The 21,778-nt window shown below is 40.7% G+C and overlaps 2 protein-coding genes across 4 annotated transcripts in view; one reads left to right on the top strand and one right to left on the bottom strand.

The window, feature by feature from the left end:
- The window catches only part of SMC6 (structural maintenance of chromosomes 6), a 75,110-nt gene extending 56,905 nt beyond the window's left edge, over positions 1 to 18,205 (bottom strand). Inside the window, exons 1-4 of the mRNA XM_027556019.1 lie at positions 18,004 to 18,205; positions 6,481 to 6,626; positions 2,543 to 2,660; positions 524 to 629 (exon numbers count right to left, since the gene is read on the bottom strand). Coding sequence (XP_027411820.1) covers positions 524 to 629; positions 2,543 to 2,660; positions 6,481 to 6,621 — 365 coding nt within the window. The 5' untranslated portion in view covers positions 6,622 to 6,626; positions 18,004 to 18,205. The remainder of the gene's footprint in view (positions 1 to 523; positions 630 to 2,542; positions 2,661 to 6,480; positions 6,627 to 18,003) is intronic.
- Positions 18,206 to 18,228: 23 nt separating this feature from the next.
- Positions 18,229 to 21,778, top strand: part of GEN1 (GEN1, Holliday junction 5' flap endonuclease) — a 28,992-nt gene continuing 25,442 nt past the window's right edge. For all 3 annotated transcript variants that reach the window (XM_027556024.1, XM_027556023.1, XM_027556021.1), the window contains exon 1: positions 18,229 to 18,777. The gene's annotated coding sequence lies outside the window, so the exon portion shown is untranslated. The remainder of the gene's footprint in view (positions 18,778 to 21,778) is intronic.

The raw sequence follows: 21,778 nt of genomic DNA, 5'->3' as shown, positions 1-21,778 counted from the left end.
AGAGAGTTGGAGTTCTGTTTAGGGACACCTTGACTCGTTACTAGTTCTGCTCTAGCTCACGTGGTATCAACATGTACTTGCTGAAGCTGGATTTGGGACAAGAGCCAGAGAAGTCCTGGTGGTCCAGTGGATAAGGCTCTGCACTTCCTGTAGAGGGCAGCAGCTCGATCCCTGGTTGGGGTAAGGTCCTGCATGCTATGCGGCCAAAAAAATTTAAAGTCCCATGTTCATAAATATTCCTTTAAATGGAAGTACACAAATTTATCACTCCTCATTCTTCCATAAAGGTAAAGGAAACAAGTGTCTGGGGGAGGTGCATGGCATTAAGTGACATAAGCATTCTGTCAGGAGAGATAAAGAGGCAACAGTGGGGAAGAGAAAGGAATGAAAAGATATGACACCTGACACCTCTGTTCCACTTCCAGGAAGCCAATTCATTTCTGACAATGTCTACATGAATTGGGAATCTAAAGCTGCTTCTTATTAAAGAACTGAAAGATACACGTAGAAAGCCAACACTTACTTCTGTCCATCCTTCACAAAACCTTTTAAAGAAGATCCTCGATTAGTAGTGATAGCTTTTCCACCAAGACCAACTATGAGAGCTGTGAGCACCGCACTCTTGCCACCTAAATAACAGGTGTTGAAGAAATCACATGCATTAGAGAGGGAGAACTATGATTTCTACAATTTGATGTAAAAATATTTCTCAGAGAAGATGTGAAATAGTCTAACCCTGAAAGGAAGTGTTACACTTCAATTATAGTTTTCTTCCAGTGCCAAAAACAAAAAGTTGTATATATCATGAAATATTTAGCTGCTGCTATTAGAAAAAAAAAATCAATATATTTCAGGAATCAAATTTTTGCCAGAAATGGAAAAAACTGGTTGATAACTTTCCAACCTAAAATTTACAGTATCATCTTGACCTGTCAGATATTAAATGAACTTATCTTTCTAATTAACCCAAATACATTTAACTCATCTAATGTTTCTTACATCCTAATTTAATTAAAATTAGGATTTTTCTTTTCCCATAAATTCTCAGAAGCCCAAAACTATTTTTGACCCTGATTGCAAGCTCCACAGGGACAGGACCTTACCTTAACTCAGTGGCTATCTCCAATATAAGCCCATAATAGGCACTCACATATTTGCTGAATAAATGAATTTAAATATGAAAAACTACCAGTCGTATAGACAGATTTTGTATATTTTGCGATATTTTGACAATTATTATTCCTAATTTGAGTATTATTCATTTGCTCACTCTTTAAAGAGTATACTTTTTTACTCCTAACAGACAAAAAATATCGCAAGCTAAAACAGCAAAATCTGTAACAGTTACCCAGAATATGATAACCATTTTCTCAACTCCACAATCAACCAAAGAGATCAACTCTTATTAACTCATCATCTTTCACAACATACTCTAAATTAAACCAAGTATACAAGAGTTAACCCAATTTAGTTCCTGGGATGTCTTTTGAGTTCCTATACTAACTCTCTCCTTTTTCTTCATTTCCAAATTCACAGTTTCCACCACCTGCATTAGATTAACACCTTCACTATTTCGAATGTTAAGCTCTAACTGCAGAACCTACCGGTCTGTCTTTACTACTTGTCCTGTTTGACCTCCCCATAGCTCTGGTCCTTTTGTCTATTCTCTCCTTCTGAAAACACTTTCCTCTTGAACTAACAGAGGAGGGAAAACAAAGAACAACTAAACAGACCACGGGGCTATCTGTACTAGTTCCATGTTCTAGCACGACCACCATCCCTGGACCCTGGCAAGCTCCTCTCCCTCTCTACTGGCTCAGTTAAGCAGCCAACATGGTTCACCACAAAGGCTGCCTAACTCGTCTTTCCAACTCCTATGTATTCCTCTATGTCTCAGCTACTTCTTCCCCAGAAGATCTAAAAGATCTTTCATTTTTATTCAAGTACCACCACAAACACCATCTCTTTTTAAAGCTTTCATTGGCCACATGAGTGAGAATTCATTTCTTTCTTGTTTGGATTCCCATGGCACTTCATTCATGCTGTTACAACATTTAATAGATACAAGACACAGGACTGTCTCAACGGCAATGAGGATAGCTTGCCCACTCTTCTATGGTATGAATTCCAAGGTACATAGATTCAAATCACTACGCATTCTAGAAGAATGGGATTGGGAGGGAGTTGGAAGGGAGATTTGGGAGAGAGGGGTGGGGACATGGGTGTACCTATGGCTGATTCTTGTTCATGTTTGATTGAAAACCACAAAATTCTTTAAAGCAATTATCCTTTAATTAAAAAAATAAAGTGGCAAAACAACATGAAAGAAAGGTTTATTCCTCTTGCATAATGAACCCAGAGTTAATTCATTATTTTCTTAAAGTGTAGACTGGCAGCAAATACTGAAAAATTCATGACCACAAACCAGAGATCTAAAACTTAGCTGTATCAGCACTAATAGGCACCTATTTAAAAAAGTTAAAGCATTCTGACTTCAATGTACTGCTCAAAGTCAAAGAAGAAGGAAGGCAAAAGCACTTACTTCCATTATTGCCAACAACAAAGTTGACATTAGAACCAAACTTAAAGGGTCCAAGCATCGAATGACACATGAAGTTTTTGAGCTGAATACTCTCAATTATTCCAACTTCTGCTGCTGTCTATGAATTTTAAAAAATGAGAGAAAACAATCAATCTAATTCAATCACTACAATCATCCAACTGTTTGTTAGCAGGAGAAAGATCAGCAGTGCCATCAATGAAAAAAGTTATAGAAAGTACAATTTTAAATGTTAATTTCAATCAATGAGTAAGAGCATGCTCAGTCATTAAGTTGTATCCAACTCTTTGAGACCCCATGAACTGTAGCCTGCCAGGCTCCTCTGTCCATGCAATAATACAGGAGTAGGTTGCCATTTCCTTCTCCACCGAATCTTCCCGACCAAGGGATTGAACCTGCATCTCCTGCATTGGCAGGTGGGTTCTTTACCACTGAGCCACTAGAGAGGCCTTCAATCAATGAGCAAGTGACATTAATTCATATGATTAACTGCTATTTTTAAAGTCCTTATAGGTTCTAACAAGTATTTCACAGGATTCTTTTTTAATATGGACAATACCAACATCTTGAGTCACATCAGTTTTTGTTGGAGAGAGGCTATCTTTGGCATTGTGGGATATTTAACAGCATCTCTAGCCACTACCCACCAGATGCCAGCAGCACTCTCTCCTCCAACCCCAGATGTGACAACCAAACATTATATTCAGACATTGCTAGATGTATCCACTGCAGAGAGAGCACAGAATTATAATTTCCATATTGAGAATACGTCATAATTAAATTAGAGATGGTTCATATATGTTTTAACCAAGAGTTTGATACACAGTGGTTACACTTTGTAGTTAAAATATGAAAATAAATCAACTATATTTTACCAAACCTTCCAAATGTTTTTGAAGAACATTTAATGTCTCCAACTTTTAAGTTATTTATTATAAAAATCTCTGGCTCTCTATCACTAAACAGCAGCTTATTAAAAAGCAGGGAACATTTACATCCTTATATGAGTGGCTTCCCAGGTGGCTCAATGGTAAAGAACCTGTCTCCCAATTCAGGAGACACGAATTCGATCCCTGGGTCGGGAAGATCTCCTGGAGAAGGAAATGGGAACCCGCTCCAGTGTTCTTGCCTGAGAAATCCCATGGACAGAGGAGCCTGGCAGGCTACAGGCCATGAGGTCACAAAAGAGTAGGACATGACATAGCAACAAAAACAAGCAGAATTCTGTAGAAATCATGGTTGAAGACTTTTTAAAAGTCTTCAGTTTATTTTGATCTAATTGAAGACTTAGAAGTAGTTATAAAAAATAATACAGAGAAATCCTGTGACTCCTTTACCCAGGTTCTGCCAAAGGTAAAATCTTGAAAACTATGGTACAATACCACACCAGGGTGCTCATTTTGATAGTGACGCACAAAATATTCCCATCACAAGTAACTGTCACATTGTCCTTCTAGAGCCTCATCCTCAAGTAACTGTCACATTGTCCTTCTAGAGCCGCATCCTCATTCCTCCCCACCCACTCATCCTTTACCCTGGCCCACTGGTCTGCTCTCCATTTCTGAGACACTGTTATTTCAAGAATGCTATATACATGGAATCAGACAGAATGTAACCTTTGGAAAAGCGCTTTTTCCTTCACTCAGCTTAACTGTCTTTTGCTGTCTATGTGCACAGTTCCCTGCTTTCTACTGCTAAATAGTATCTCAGGGTAGAGACATCCTATAGCAGGTTTAACTACTCACTCACTGTATGACATCTGGATTGTCATACAGTTTTTGAGTATTACAAAATAAAGCTGCTATGAACACTCATGTACAGATTTTTGTGGGAAAATAGATCTTCTTTTCTCTGTGATGCTGTGCTATGTTTAGTCACTCTGTTGTGTCTGACTCTTTGCGACGCCATGCACTGTAGCCCGCCAGGCTCCTCTGTCCCTGGGAATTCTCCAGGCAAGAATATTGGAGTGGGTTGCCATGCCCTCCTCCAGGGGATCTTCACAATTCAGGGATCAAACCCAGGTCTCTCACATTGCGGACAGATTCTTTACCATCTGAGTCGCCGGGGTAGCCCAAGAATACTGGAGTGGGTAACCCATCCCTTCTCCAGGGGATCTTCCCAACCCAGGAATCGAACCAGGGTCTCCTGCACTGCAGGCAGATTCTTAACCAGTTGAGCTACCAGGGAAGACCCTTTCTCTGTGATAGATACTGGGTTATATGATAGATGGTTACATGCTAAATTTCTTACAGAAACTGCCAAACTATTTTCCAGAGTGACTGTACCATTTTACATTCCCACCAATATATGAATGATCCACTTTCTTTGCATCCTTGCCAGCATATGGTATTGTCATTTAAGAGAAAAAAAAAAAAGTAGCCATTCTGATGGGTGTGCAGTGGTATTTCATCATGGTCTTAGTTTGCATTTCCCTCATGACAGGGCTTCCCTGGTGGCTCAGAGGTTAAAGTGTCTGCCTGCAATTCGGGAGACCTGGGTTCGATCCCTGGGTCGGGAAGATTCCCTGGAAAAGGAAATGGCAACCCACTCCAGTACCCTAGCCTGGAGAATCCCATGGACAGAGGAGCCTGGTGGGCTGCAGTCCACGGGGTCACAAAGAGTTGGACACGAATGAGCGACTTAACTTTCATGACAGGTTATTCTGAACATGATGTCATGTGTGTATCTGCCGTCTGTACATCCTGTCAGTGAAATGTCTCTTTATGTCTTCTGTGCATTTTCAAATTGGAAATTTGCTTTTAATTGTCGAATTTTGAGAATTCTTTATACATATTCTTTATAAAATTCTTTATACAGTACTCTTGCCTGGAGAATCCCATGGATGGAGGAGCTTGGTGGGCTACAGTCCACGGGTTGCAAAGAGTCGGACACGACTGAGCGACTTCACTTTCTTTCTTTCACTTTATACAAACAAGATATTTGTACTTTGTTGGATACATGATTGGCAAATATTCTGCTAGCTTGACTTTCCATCCTCATAACAAGGTCTTTGCAGAAGAAAAGTTTTTAATTTTGATGAGGTCTAATTTATCAGTTTTTCATTTTATGGTTTGTATATTTGGCGTCAAGTCTAAGAATTCTCTGCTGAATGCTAATCTGAACCTGAAACCCAAACATTTGGTACAATTCTTCAGTCAAACCAACTGAAACTGAAGAGACCTTTTTTAGGAGTTTTTAAAGGATGAATTAAATTTCCTTGTTATAGGAATTGGTCCACTCTAAACTGCTAATCTATGTGTGCAGAGTTGTTAACAATATTCCCTTATCGTCCTTTCTTTTAAAATTTACTTTTGGGTACGCTGGGTCTTCATTGCTGTGCCAGGCTTTTATTTAGTTGCAGTGAGCGGGGGGCTACTCTAGTTCTGGTGTGAGGGCTTCTCACTGAGATGGCTTCTCGTGTTGTGGAGCACGGGCTCTACAGAAAGCACAGGTTTCAGTAACTGTGGCACACAAGCTTAGCTGTCCTGCCACATGTGGATCCAACTCATGTCCTCAGCGATGGCAGGCAGAGTCTTAACCACTGGATCACCAGGGAAGTCTCCTTATTATCCTTTTGCTGTTTGCAGAGTCTATGGTCAAATCCACTGTTTCATTCCTGACACTGGTAGTTTGTGTTTTCTCTCATTTTCCCTTTCGTCAATCTTAGTAGAGGTTTGTAAGTTTTACTGACCTTTCCAAAGAACTACATCTTTGTTTTATTGTTTTTTCTACTAATTTTTTCTAAAAATTAACATGAACTTCAAAATTAGGTGATTTTTACATCACTTTTAAAAATTTATGTTATTTTTCCTCTGCAGCTAGCGACCCAGCTTCAGATACTGAATTAAGAATACGATATATAAAACAGACAGGAGAAACAGGACAATCAAAAGTTATTAATTTTATAATTTTGCACTCACCAAAGTAGAGGTACCATTAGTGAAAGAAACTGCACATTCATCTTCATCACATTCATCTTTATCAAAATCGTCCAATTCTTCTTGTCTTGGTCTTTTGGCATTCTCAGGAGAGAAAAAATTTTCTTCCTTTCTTTTGGCCATCAGGTCTAAACAAATATTACAGTGACAATGAAGAAAATCATGTAAAGCACCCATACAACTGTTTCATATATATATATATTAAAAAAACTTAACAAAATCAGACAAAGCTTAAATTTTAGTACTATATCCATTCATTTTCACTTTAAGAAAAAGTACAATTATCATCTGTGTGGAGGGAGGGGGCCATGAGCCAAACAGTGCGAGTGGTCACGAGAAGGTGGAAAGGTAGGGACACAGATACTCAAGAACCTCTGGAAAGGAACATATCCTTCCTGCTCTCTTGATTTTAGCCCAGGCAGACATGTCAGACTTCTCACTACAGAAGTAGATAATAAATTCTTGTTTTAAAAAATCTGCATATGCAACACTAGAAGATTTTACGTCAGAGGGGATTCATGATGGAGGTTTTTATTGATGTGGACCTATCTAAGTATTTTAACTCCTAAGCTTACAAAAAGCAAACGGTTTTATTTGTGAAACTGTAGATCCACTGATGAGATGGTAAATGCCTTCTGAACTTACTCCAGAGCAATCATCCAATTTTTATAAGTTATAAAGTAATAATGAATCATATAAAATTAATATTATTTCCCCAAAGAAGCATATTTGTAGTGGCCTGTATAGTCCATGGAGTCTCAAAGAGTCTGACAAGAAACAGTGACTTTCACTTTCACTTTTGCCTAGCACTAGAAGAGAAGGGAAAGGCAAGGGAGAAAAGGAAAAATATACCCATTTGAATGCAGAGTTCCAAAGACTAGTAAGGAGAGATAAGAAAGCCTTCCTCAGCGATCAATGCAAAGAAATAGAGGAAAACAACAGAATGGGAAAGACTAGAGATCTCTTCAAGAAAATTAGAGATACCAAGGGAACTTTTCATGCAAAGATGGGCTCGATAAAGGACAGAAATGGTATGGACCTAACAGAAGCAGAAGATATTAAGAAGAGGTGGCAAGAATACACAGAACTACATGAAAAAGATCTTCGTGACCCAGATAATCACAATGGTGTGATCACTGACCTAGAGCCAGACATCCTGGAATGCGTCAAGTGGGCCTTAGGAAACATCACTACGAACAAAGCTAGTGGAGGTGATGGAATTCCAGTTGAGCTATTTCAAATCCTAAAAGATGATGCTGTGGAAGTGCTTCACTCAATATGCTAGTGAATTTGGAAATCTCAGCAGTGGCCCCAGGACTGGAAAAGGTCAGTTTTCATTCCAATCCCGAAGAAAGGCAATGCCAAAGAATGCTCAAACTACCACACAATTGTACTCATCTCACATGCTAGTAAAGTAATGCTCAAAACTCTCCAAGCCGGGATTTGGCAATATGTGAATCGTAAACTTCCAGATGGTCAAGCTGGTTTTAGAAAAGGCAGAGGAACCAGAGATCAAATTGCCAACATCCGCTGGATCATCGAAAAAGTAAGAGTTCCAGAAAAACATCTATTTCTGCTTTATTGACTATGCCAAAGCCTTTGACTGTGTGGATCTCAACAAACTGTGGAAAATTTTTAAAGTGATGGGAATACCAAACCATCTGATCTGCCTCCTGAGAAATCTGTATTCAAGTTAGGAAGCAACAGTTAGAACTAGACATGGAACAACAGACTGGTTCCAAATCGGGACAGGAGTATGTCAAGGCTACATATTGTCACCATGCTTATTTAACTTATATGCAGAGTACATCATGAAAAATGCTGGGCTGGATGAAGCACAAGCGGGAATCAAGATTGCCAGGAGAAATAGCAATAACCTCTGATATGCAAGTGACACCACCCTTATGGAAGAAAGCAAAGAAGAACTAAAGAGCCTGTTGATGAAAGTGAAAGAGGAGAATGAAAAAGTTGGCTTAAAACTCAACATGCAGAAAACTAAGATCATGGCATCTGGTCCCATCACTTCATGGGAAATAGATGGGCAAGCAATGGAAACAGTGAAAGACTTTATTTTTGGGGGGCTCCAAAAATCACTGCAGATGGTGACTGCAGCCATGAAATTAAAAGACGCTTACTCTTTGGAAGGAAAGTTATGACCAACCTAGACAGTATATTTAAGAGCAGAGACATTTCTTTGCCAACAAAGGTCCGTCTAGTCAAGGCTCTGGTTTTTCCAGTGGTCATGGATGGATGTGAGAGTTGGACTATAAAGAAAGCTGAGCACCGAAGAATTGATGCTTTTGAAGAAGACTCTTCAGAGTCCCGTGGACTGCAAGAAGATCCAGTCCATCCTAAAGGAAATCAGTCCTGAATATTCACTGGAAAGACTGATGCTGAAGCTGAAACTCCAATACTTTGGGTGCCTGATGTGAAGAACTGACTCATTGGAAAAGACCCTGATGCTGGGAATAACTGAAGGCAGGAGAAGGGGACAACAGAGGATGAGATGGTTGGATGGCATCACCGACTCAATGGACACGTGTCTGAGTAAACTCCAGGAGATGGTGATGGACAGCAAGGCCTGGCGTGCTGCATTCCATGGGGTAGCAAAGAGTTGGATACGACTGAACTGAGTAGTGTCACTTCACTGTTCTCTAATAAATAACCCAGGCTAATTATCTAGTTTTTTTTTTGTTTTTACCAATATTCCTTAAAATTTGCCTGTAGAAAATTAACATCATCAAGCTTTTCTAAACATAAAAGCCACACCTTAAGTCCAAGTTGATGGTCTTTCGTTGAAATGAAATGGTATCATTACTTGAACTGCTGCTTTCATTTTTCTCTTAAAAATTCTCTTAGAGCCCTAAAGTGATAGGTACCTAATAACTGTTTGCTGAGTAATGAGAAACATCCACAGCACAGGTAACAAAAATTTCTAAGATACAAGAATATGAAAAATAGTTCTACTTTCAATCTGTTTGCTGCTGCTGCTGCTAAGTCGCTTCAGTCGTGTCCGACTCCGTGCAACCCCATAGACGGCCTCCTACCAGGATCCTCTATCCCTGGGATTCTCCAGGCAAGAACACTGGAGTGGATTGCCATTTCCTTTTCCAATGAATGAAAGTGAAAAGTGAAAGTGAAGTTGCTGAGTCGTGTCCGACTCTTAGTGACCTCATGGACTGCAGCCTACCAGGCTCCTCCATCCATGGGATTTTCCAGGTAAAAGTACTGGAGTGAGGTTCAATCCATTTAGGTATCCCCAGAACTATATCACAGCAGGTTTGTGCCAGGTATCTGGGCAGCAGGAGATTAAATGACATTTTCCCTCTCATTAATTCGGACTGAAAGATTCAACTCAGTCCTCAGTAGAAAAAAGGATAGTTCACCTTGATGATGTATGGATGGCAAGGAAGCCGGTCAGACATGTAGGTGTGTGCTGGGAGGCCAGTGGAGTATGTTACAAAGACAACAAGAAATAGATCAAAGTGGGAGAATAAGGACTTTAAAGCACAAATGAGAGAGAGGAGGAGGGCAGGGGAGAAATACATACAGTGCTTAATTTTTATCCACTGCCCTCCAAACTTATACTGACAGAAGCAATTTTGCAGAAATATCAAATATCTATACATATCTTGTTGGAACTGTTTTGGGGAACTAGCTTTGACAAGTTTTATTATGACAATGCATGCTTCATTAAGTGAACTGGGTAGTTTATCTTTTAATGCTCTGCAATCACCACTATGGCATGACACTGAAAGGTTTTTTGAAAGTGAAAAAGAACTAACCTTAAAGCTATTAGATAGTGCAGACTATTTTAATTTTATGAAATCATTTCAATTTCTTTTTTTGTATACCGGTTATTACAGGTTGACTATAGATTCCTAGAACAAGTCTGCTGTAATTTCATTTTCCAGAACACTGATAATTTAAAGCTTCAAATTTATTACACAAAATTACCTTGTTTTGTACAATCCTCAACTGTGGTCGTGATTCCTTTCACGTCAATTCTATTTAATTAATCTTTTTTCTCCCCAAAGTAGCTATTTACGTTTACCAAATTAAGTTTTTCTTTAACAAAAATATTTTAATACTTACTCATATATTTTTAGACAATCAAATATAAGAGATACACAGTGGAGTTGGAGTTCAGAATTCTTTAACCCAAAGTGCAAGTTGAAAAAAGCAATCAGAGACTTCCACTTCTAGAAAGGTGGAACAGATGTATTTTCCCTATTCCTCTTGCTTAGTAAAACATTCTTGAAAATTATATACTATAAAACAAGCATAACACAGCTCTGAAAAAGGAGGTAGATTGGTAGGAAACTCACAATCCAAGGAAAGATGTCACGGTGGTTCACTGAGTTTTTGTTTTCCCTCAACTACTGTGGACTTGGAGAAGCCAGCAACAGGGGAAACACCAAGAGGTGCAGAGGGAAACAAAAGGCTTAATGAAAGCCTGTTCCCTCCAGACAAAAGGCCAGGAAAAAGGAAGTCTAACAAGAAGACTTTCAGACAATAATCACTCTAGTCAAATACCATTCAAAGAACTGTTGTCCCTTCCTCACCGCCCCCTGCCTCAGCAAAGGTCAAGTGGGTAGTGTGGACCTCCTTCTGGTGATGCTAAAAGGAGGCATCTCAACATCCCATCTGGCCCAGTGTCAGACAAGGCTGTGCAGGCCAAGTAGGGAGGCATGACAGGGGCGTCTGATGAAGAACCTAGAGGTCTACCCCTAAGAGGGTGTAACAGGACGCTATAATACTTACTCCCACTCCCCACTGGATGCGTCAGAGGCCTTTTACCACTGCCTAGAGAAGCGAGGAGCACACCCCAGCCCAACAGCCACCACAAGCCATGGAAAGAGCTCTGGTCAAGTTCCAGATGTGAGTCTCTGTGTCCATGGCCTAAGAAAACCAGAGGGCAGCAGTTCTCAAAGGTTGCAGTGTCTTAAAAAGTACCAAGGACCTCAGAGGGCTTTTGTTTCTATCAATATTGACCGTATTATAAATTAAAACTGAAAAAAAATTTAAAACAACCCACAAGTACACACTGTATCAGCCATCAGAGCAATGACATTATCACATGTCTATAACCTCTAGAAAACTCCTCTGTGTAGTTACAAGTGAATGAAAGTAAAAAAGGGAAATAACATCTTATGATTATTATGAGAACAATTTTGATCTTGTAGCCCCTCTGAAACAGTCTCATGGATCCCTGGACTACATTCGGCAAACTGCTACTGCAGGGAATACTATAAGCATGCCCATTACATACTGCCATAAATGACAAGGCACAGCTACCAGTAATAAAGTTAGGGCAGCAGAGAAGCCAGCCATAGAATGACTGGTAGATTTGATATTCAAAGTGTGGTCCAAGGACCAGCAAGCAGCATCTACATCTCCTAGGAACATGCTAGATATCCAGAATCTCAGACTTCAATTTAAAACAAGTGAATCTGAATCTTCATTTTAACAAGGTCTTGGGTGACTCACAAGTACATTAAGTCTGAGAAGAATTGTTATAAACAACATTAAAAATTTAGGACTTTATCCTGTCCTGAAGGCAACAAGGAACCTAATGTATCGTGATAAATCAAATACCATTTAAAGGGAATATTAGTTAACATCCAAAGGACATTTAACCTAAACAAATGCCTTTTGAGAGAGTACTAGCATTATAGTCACAATTACCTAATACTCACCATCTTTTTGACAAGTAACTTAGTGTTTATTTTGATCTCTTACACAAGTCAGAACTTGAAAATCAAACATAATTTTCAAATTATTTAATAGCAAGAATTAATATACATTAATTTCAGCTAACTTAAATTCCCTAGAATACTACCAGGCAATTATTTTCCCAACACTGCCTTTCCTCCCACCCATACCTGTTTCTTACTCAATTACAGTCATTTATTTATCACAGAAGAGCAAAGAAGCAGCATTACTTCTTCATTTTCCCAATATTAAATGTCCTTTTAGGCAGTTTTTATTAATGCTTAATACATGAATTTGCAGTTAGCTGACACTCAGATATCAGCTGATTGATCTTAGTATTTTACCACTAGAAAACAGTTGTTTTTCAAGTAAAATCAGGGGAAGGAAGGGGAACGAAGGTATGTGTGATTAGCTTCTCATAATCAATGTGAGATCCTATACAAGACAGAATACAGTGCGCTACATGACGACAATGTTTTTTTATTTGCTGTACTTAGCCTGGGATTTGCAGTTTGCTGTTAGGTTGCCATGGCAACATGCATCTAACAGACACTGAAAGATCCAACCTTTAAAAACATGAATCATTCTATAATTTAATAATGGACTTTTAAAAACACACATGAATGTCCTGCGACTTAAATACAGGTTACAACAGTAGAACTGTTTCTAATATGCTAAAAAGATAATATAAACAGATGTAAAGAAAAATACTTTTAATATCCTGTAAAACATAAAAATAGGGGGGGAAAAAAGCTCCTCTGGGATTTTCAATACATTCATAAAGCTCTTCATGGTATTCAATATTTATTTACAATTAAAAAAATTCAATATTAAGGAACATACTACTTCTCCCTTGCAGAATGCAAGCTCCTTCAAAGCAGGAATAGTAACAAATATGATTATCAAGAAAAAATAAGTTCAAGAAGAAAGAAAAATCAATCACCAAGGGTTAATTACAGCAAGCATATACACAGGAAATTTGAAAGACCAAAAGCATTTTCACACAGGATTATCAATTTCTAAATTTTCCATTTTAATGTGAGTACCTAGTAATTCATACTTCCCATTAATATCAAAGTAGGGGCTAACAGTAGTGAGAACAGTCATAACAGAATTGGAAACGTCAATAGAAAACAGAGGGTTTAAAAAAAGGTAAATTGCTACTGCTTCTGAATCTGCCATAGACTATTTACCTCATTCCCAATTCCGCTCCTACCACACCAAAGACAAACTCATTCTGCATTAAACAACCTCATTTTTAATGTACTGAAATATAAGCACGCTGCTTAGAATATATACATGAGATGCAACAGATAATAAATAAGTAAGTGAAAAAATTCATTAGTCCACCCATCAAACAATTATAGGTGAGCAAAACTCAGGTAATAAAATCTGAACACTCAGATTTGTGTTTTTAAAAAATCCCTGTGGCCTCAATATAGAGCACAAATGAAACAGAGTGAGAATAAAGGCTAAACAGACCAGTCTCTAAAGGACAAGCAGTGTTGAACAAAAGCAGTGGCATGCACACCAATGTTCACTGCACCATTATTACAACAGCCGACATACGGAAGCAATATAAATGTCCATCAACAGATAAATGGATAAAGACACGATACACATATACATCCAACATCCACAGATCATAGAAAAAGCAGGAGAATTCCAGAAAAACATCCACTTTTGCTTCACTGACTATGCTAAAGCCTTTGACTGTGTGGATCACAACAAACTGTGGAAAATTCTTAAAAAAGATGGGGAAAAAAAAAAAAAAAGATGGAATACCGGACCACCTTCCTGGACTCCTGAGAAACCTGTATGCAGGTCAAGAAGCAACAGTTAGAACCAGACATGGAACAATGGACAGGAATATCAAGGATGTATGTTGTTACCCTTCTTATTTAACCTATATGCAGAGTACACCACATGAAATGCCAGACTTGATGAATTACAAGCTGGAATCAAGACTGCTGGGAGAAATATCAACAATCTCAGATATGCAAATGATACCACTCTAACGGCAGAAAGCAAAGAGGAAATAAACAGCTTCTCAATGAGGAAGAAAGAGGACAGTGAAAAAGGTGGCTTAAAACTCAAAGTTCAAAAATGGCATCTGCTCCCATCACTTTATGGCAAATACATGGGGAAAAAGTGGAACAGCGGCAAATTTTATTATCCCGGGCTACAAAATCAATGCCGATAATGACTGTAGCCATGAAATTAAAAGACGATTGCTTGTTGGAAGGAAAGCTATGACAAACCTAGACAGCGTGTTAAAATGCACAGACATCACTTTGCTAACAAAGGTCTGTATAGTCAAAGCTATGGTTTTTCCAGTAGTCATGTACAGATGTGAGAGCTGTAATGTAAAGAAGGCTGAGCACTGAAGAACCGATGCTTTCGAACTGTGGTACTAGAAAAGACTCTTGAGAGTCCCTTGGAATGCAAGGAGATCAAATCAGTCAATCCTAAAGGAAATCAATTCTGAATATTCACTGGGAGGTCTGATGCTAAAGCTGAAGTCCCAGTATTTTGGCCACCTGATGCAAAGAGCTGACTCACTGGAAAAGATCCTGATGCTTGGAAAGACTGAGGACAGCAGAAGGGGACAACAGAGGATGAGATGGTTGGATGGCATCACTGACTCAACAGACATAAGTTTGAGCAAACTCCAGGAGATGGTGAAGGACAGGGAAGCCTGCACCCCTGGAGTGCTGCAGACATTAGGACTGCAAAGAGTCAGACAGGACTTGGTGACTGAACAACAAAACACATACACACAATGGAATATTATACAACTGTTAAAAAGAAACCTTGCCATTTGTAACAACATAGGTATTGCTGTTGTTTAGTCACTAAGTCATGTTTGAATATTTTTTGACCCCATGGACTGTAGTCCATCAGGCTCCTCTGACCATACGACTTCTGAGCCAAGAATACAGGAGTGGGTAGCCATTTCCATCTCCACAGGATCTCCCCACCCCAGGGATCAGACTCCAATCTCCTGCATTGGCAGGTGGATTCTTTACCAGTGAGCCACCTGCAAAGCCCCAAAGGGTATTATATTATATGAAATAACTCAGACAGAGGAAGACAAATACTCATATGACCTCACTTATATGTTAAATCTAAAAATCAAAAGAAACAAACAAAATGAAAACAGATACTGATACAGAGAACAAATGGATAATTGCCAGAAAGGGAGAGGGGGGAAGCAGGGGAGTGAAATTAGTGAAAGGGATTAAGAGGTATAAACCTTTTAATTCTCAACATCCTTATAAGTGATCCCTTACTTTACAAAAGAGGATACTGAGGCTCATTTAAAAGATACCCAAATTCATGTAGGTATATCTTAGCAGAGCCTAGATCCAAACCCAGGTTGTCAAAACCCAAATCAAACTTCTTTAATGTCCACGTTCCACCTGGCATGAACTGAGTTTAACCAAGTTTGACTATTTATACGAAGTGAAATTGTCTGTTCATCTTGTTCTTCCTTTGGTAATGTATAAAACTATGTGATATGTCCCTCTAATGTTGGGCTTGCTGTGTAAAATTTTATCTTGTGTTTAATTTTCAGAAACAATCTTTACTCTTAATAGTAAATGCCATCATCAGTAGACTGAGGTTTGGAAATGATTCATTCATTTTTCTTGAAAACATTGAGTTTGAAGTGCTTCTAGGAAATTGAGATGGATAGGCCAGTAGGCAGCAAAATAAGAGAGTTAGATTCTAGTAGAGACTTCCCAGGTGGCTCAGCGGTAAAGAATCTGCCTGCCAATGCAGTCGACCCAGGTTTGATCCCTGGGTTGGGAAGATCCCCTGGAGAAGGAAGTGGCAACCCACTCCAGTATTCTTGCCTGGAAAATCCCATGGACAGAGATGTCTGGCGGGCTAGTCCATGAAGTCACGAAAGAGTAGGACAAGACTCAGCATCAAGACAATAACAAAGACGTAGATTTGGCAGTGGCACTAAGAAAGTCACAGAGACTACTCTGAATTTGTTCACCAGGGAAACTAGTGAGTAAGATGTACCTCATTAACTAGTGAATAAAAAATACTAAGTGTCTACACTTGACCCTCAGTCATCTGGACTTACATATGTATATATACATACATAACTGTGACGTTTAATTATGCTTTAAACATAATACCTTCATGTGTGGGCACTCAGTTGTGTGACTCTTTGCGACCCCCTGGACTGTGGCCCACCAGGCTCCTTTGTCCATGGAATTTTTCAGGCAAGAATACTGGAGTGGCTTGCCACTTCCTTCTCCAGGGGATCTTTAGGACGAAGGAAATGAACCCAGGTCTCGAATCTCCTGCATTGGCAGGTGGGTTCTTTACCAGCTGAGCCACCAGTTCCTTAAAGTAAACCAAGTATGGCTTTGACTAATTCTCCTAACTTAGATCTAAAAATGATCATCAAGATTTAGGCAGGTTTTATACAAAATTCTACATCTACTCAGTAAAATAAAGTCAGTAAAATAAAAAACCAGGCTCCTCTGTCCATAGGATTCTCCAGGCAAGAATACTGGAGTGGGTTGCCATTTCCTTCTCTAGGGGATTTTTCTGACCCAGGGGGACTGAACCCAGGTTGCCTGCATTGCAGGCAGATTCTTTACCATCTGACGCGCTGGGGAAGCCCAATTACAGAATAGAAACTGAAATTTACAGAGGTGGTACCAACCTGTTCAGGGTCACACAACACTGGTTCTTATACAAAAACATGTAAAAAGTAATATTCTGGTAATCTCCAAACTTCTTTGTACTTACTGGCATTCAAGGGGAAAAAAAGCGGAAAACTGTAAACACACATTTCTACAGGAAATAATTACTCTGCATATTTCTCACAGTAAAAGGAGATAAAGTGAATCTAAGTATTTCTAACATGCTCCCTTACCACCCATATACACCAGTGCATAAGCTAGTGAGTATTTTAAAAGACTAAACAGCAGCCATCTAAAAATCTGGAAATTTGGACTTTTTCTTCTTTTGAATATATTCCAGAATAGCTTGTATTTAGAACACTCCCTTTCAATTTCACGACATATACAGAGTAGCAAGCACTCAGATAAGTTCCGTGTTCAGGGTTTAAACACCAAATAGTTGCTCCCGTAGGAATTAGCACAGCACCCTCTTATGCCCCAAAGTGTCCTGCAGCCCTTCCTCCACCCTTGAGCTCAGTGTTCAGGAATTCCCAGTACTGATTCTTCTCCAATTCATCTCCACAAGAAAATAAGGGGGAAAGAAACGCCATCATAAACTTCCAAACGTCACAATTTAAATTTTTCTAGGTAACAGTTTTGCGTTCTCCTGAAACTGGGATTTAGCAACAAAGCCACCTTCAGGGATATTTACACATATCTCTTAAACGTAGTTAAGTTGTTACTTGTAAGGGGTCATCAGAGGGGGTGATAAGAACCCAATTTCCGAGCCTACACTCATCCCCCTGACCCTTCTCCCCCTCAAACCACTCATCAAAGCCTAACGGCGGCCGTTCGGGGCCCGGCGCCGGGTTCCCTCAGGCTAGCCGGAGACGAGATTTTTCAAGCACCGCCGCCAGAGCCGTCCGAGGGAGGGGCCCGGCGGACACCGGCAAGTTTCCTGCGGCTGAAGGGACCCGCGCCGCCGGCGGAGAGGGTGCGGAGATCACCGCCGGCCGTTGACCCGCGCGCCCTGGGCACCGCCGCGGCTCCAAAGACCCGGCCGCCAGCGGGTGGGCTGAGGGAGGGCGCCGGCCAAGGGAGGATCCGAAGCAAGAGAGAACGACGGAGCGCGCCCTTAGCCTACCTCCAACAAGTCGAAGTCTCCCCCAAGGAACCCCCGATCGGCGGGACTGCCGCCGCAGCACAGGACGCTAAAGCCACGTTAGTGGACTCTCGCAGTCGGCCCAGCAGCCGTTGGTCCCCGAGACACCGCGCGCCCACCACGGGAGAACGCAGGAGCCCCGCCGACCCCGGCCCCCACCTCGGGACTCTCCGCGCCTGCGCCCCGCCCCCCCTCCGCCCGCCGGGACTCCGCCCGCGCGTGCGCGCTGCGGGGCTTTCGCGCCACTGGAGTCTAGGAGGCGGGGCCGGAAGTACCCTCTGGGCGGGCAGTGGGGATGTTGGGAGGAGCGCCGGGGCTCTGCGACTGTGGGACGCGCGGAGGGGTCGGGGCGGGTGAGTTGCCTAACTGCAAGCGGGGAGAAAAAAAAACCACCCTGGAACCCCAACGGCGGCTACAGTTCCGCGCATGCGTACAGCGACCGGCTGGGCGCCGCCGCGAAGTGTACAGCCGCGGTCGCGGAAAGGCGGTAGTCACTTCCCGGAAGAGGCGGAGCCGCGTGGCTGAGGCGCCGCATTCAAGTGGTTTCCAGGGAGCCTTCCGGGCCTGAGTGCTAAGCCTCTGAACTCTAGGCTTTGCTTGGCGAGGGAAAAAGGAAGTTTTCGTTTTCTTTCTTCTTTTTTTATTGAGTAGAGGAACATTTAGAAACTTGGAGGCAGCAGTAGTTAGAATCCAGACGAAACTGGTAAATGACAGAAGGGGCGTCTTTCCAAAAACCAAGGAAGCAGGGTTGTCCGGGTAAGTCCCGCGCGGATCTGTGGAGAGACGGCCCCGCCCAGGCCCCTGGCCCCTCTACCCGCTCCTTTGCGATCTAGGGGCGATTGCAAGCTGGTTGGAGGCGAGCTCTATGTTCGCGTTCCTATCTCGCCCGCCCCTCCTCCCAGGACACCGCCCGCGGTTCTCTCTGGGTCCAGTAGGACCGCGGCCCGGAACTCCCAGCCGGGCCCCGGCTCTCCGAGCCCGGGGTCTCCCCGCCCCGCGGCTCGCCCCCGCGGGGGAGATGTCCGTCGCCGCTAAGCACAGAGCCGAGGCCCTGGGTCCCAAATGGTCTTGCCCGGGCCCCGTGGGGCAAAGTCCCACGCCAGATGTGAGGCCATCCTGGGCGAGCCTTTCTCGATCACCCTGTGGGCACACTTGGGTGTACCTCCTTTTCGGTGTTAACTCTGAAAATAACTTCCCTCGTAGCAACTACTTTAAGGCTTTGTGGTTGTTTATATATACAGTCTTTCTTTCTCGCCCCCACTCCCACCAGCTCGTGCCTGGTTTACATTGTAAACCCTCTCAATAAACATCGGAACTAAAGAAAGTGTAAATTCCTTGGCTTAGCTTTCAGTACTTTACTTCCCGCTTCTGTCTTTACACAACTCTTAGCGTGACATGCTAATCTAGCTATGTAATCCACTTTCTATACGCCAACACTTTCTTTCTAGATGGAAAAAAGATATTTACCGCTAACTCAGAACACCCCCAAAGAAACTGATGTCAAACTTAGGGTCTCCAATAAAAAAATTCCTACTCCTTTACTTCTAAAGATAATCAAATATATGCTCCTATCCTAGCCCTTGTCATGACACACATATGACATAGTCAAAATAGATGAAAACTCAACAGCCTCTGGCCGAAGTGGTCCTTCTTGGTAAGAGATGGGAAACAGGGTTGGGAGGTCTCTGCTTAGCTGTCGCTTCCTTTAGGAAGCCTTCCTTGATGCCCTACACTAGGTAAGCTGCCTTCTTCAGATCTATATGCTCATCTTCCTCTATCTAGCCTTACTTCAGTGCCTATACTTGTCTCATTGTTGAAATTCCCTTTTTAGCTCATCTAACCACAGTCCTTAAATGCAGGGCTTGATCTTTTTCCCTATTGTATTTCCAGCAGCAAGATAAGTTCTGGTAAATTATAAGCATTTAATAAGTGTTTACTAGTTAAGCCTGGGTTATATTATACTTTAAGCCTGGGTTATACTTTGCTTCAAAGTTTAGGCTAAATTCAGATGAAAATAAAACAATAAACATAGCATTAATTAGTGAAATTATGTGGTATATCCTATACAGTATAATCCTGTACTGAAATAAATTTTATACAGTTTACCAAACTTTATATGAAAATACAGTTGTCTACGTGAGAATTGGGAAATTAAAAGTATTTCCTTCTTTATCGTTAAAAAAGATTTCTAATGTTTATGCCTGAAATATGGAGAAGGAAACGGCAGCCCACTCCAGTATTCTTGCCTGGAGAATCTCAGGGACAGAGGAGCCTGATGGGCTGCTGTCTATGGAGTTGCACAGAGTCGGACACGACTGAAACGACTTAGCAGCATGCCTGAAATAAAACTGGAAAACTGTTAGTTTATTAAAATGTATATTTTTGCATAAATAAAACCATTGACCTCTTTTTGTGTTCTTTAAATTTGATTCATTAGTGGAATTAGCAAGGTTCTGTGCTTTTCTCACCTCATTCAGTTTTATAATTAACCAATAAAAGCTTATTAGCTTTTAAGGAAGTTTTAGGAGCATAAACTGATTTATGGGCACCATATGGTTACATCAAAGGATTTGGTTTTGTTTTAATCTGAAGGGGATTCTTAAGCTCTTCTTTAAGCTAGAAATCCATGTTTTTTCCACCAAGTGGTAATAATCTGAAATAGAGTTTAAATACCAGGCTATCAAAATTGATGATGAGATTCAAAGAATGTCAGAATCTTGTAATTCATCTGTTTTAACACCTCTTATTTTGTAGATGGGTTAAATGTCTTCCCAAGGTTACATATATAGTTAATGTATATCCAAGATCAAAATTCTATGTTTTCTATCCCAAGTCCAATGCTTTTTCACTAAAGCAAATAAATTGAAGCCACTAGTAAGGCTATAAAATTATTTGCTATGGGTTTCTCTGACATTCACATAAGTGTTCTTGCATCATATTAATTCTTAAGAATTAAGAGTATTTTAGGAGATTCTTTTTATATAAATACATTGATTGCATGAGCAGATTGATGTCAATGAAGTCATTATGTTATAAAATATGAGTAGAGATTCATCAAATCCTACACCACAAAACATTTCAAATTTCACCCTATTTAAATAAAAGTGGAACATAAAATTATACACAGTTTAGGGTGAGTTTGCTATGTGCTATGTGCAGTGTTTTTAAATTTTACTTAATGCTGAGCTTATTTTCAAGTAACCTTTTATGGTTGATCATGACCTCATGCAAGAACCATCAGTTCTATCTTTAAATGTAGTTGTACTTGGATATCTTAACAATTGTTACATTCTGTCCCTTTTTGGAACTTTAAATGCTTTACAGTCTTACCATAGCTACTTAGTATCACTTCAAAGGCAGAGCTGGTTCCAAGAAAGGGGCGAAGAATGAAATGGCTTCTGTGTGTAGCTTCTAATGATTATGTAGGAGTAGGAGGTAATAAAAAGTGGAAGCAGGGAGGCCAGATAGGAGACTGCAGAAAGAACTAAGGGAGTTTTCTTTAGAAATGCGGGTTTAGGGTGTTTTGGAGACAAGGGACTTGTTGATCAAGTTGCTGTTAGTAGAGAGAACAATCAAGAATGACTGCTCGGTTTTTGGCCTAAGCAACTGAGTATTTGGGAATGACTAAGGGTAGCTGCTGGTGATGTTTCTTAGTGCAATATTGCAATTCTATTTTGAAGCTCTGAATTCCTGCTACATTTAATCCGTACTAGGGCTATAAGGGGAGAAGGCAAATGGCACCCTACTCTAGTACTCT

The sequence above is a fragment of the Bos indicus x Bos taurus genome, chromosome 11 (genome assembly GCF_003369695.1).
Source record: "Bos indicus x Bos taurus breed Angus x Brahman F1 hybrid chromosome 11, Bos_hybrid_MaternalHap_v2.0, whole genome shotgun sequence".
NCBI classification, from domain to species: domain Eukaryota; kingdom Metazoa; phylum Chordata; class Mammalia; order Artiodactyla; family Bovidae; genus Bos; species Bos indicus x Bos taurus.
This window is presented reverse-complemented; position numbering and strand designations above follow the sequence as displayed.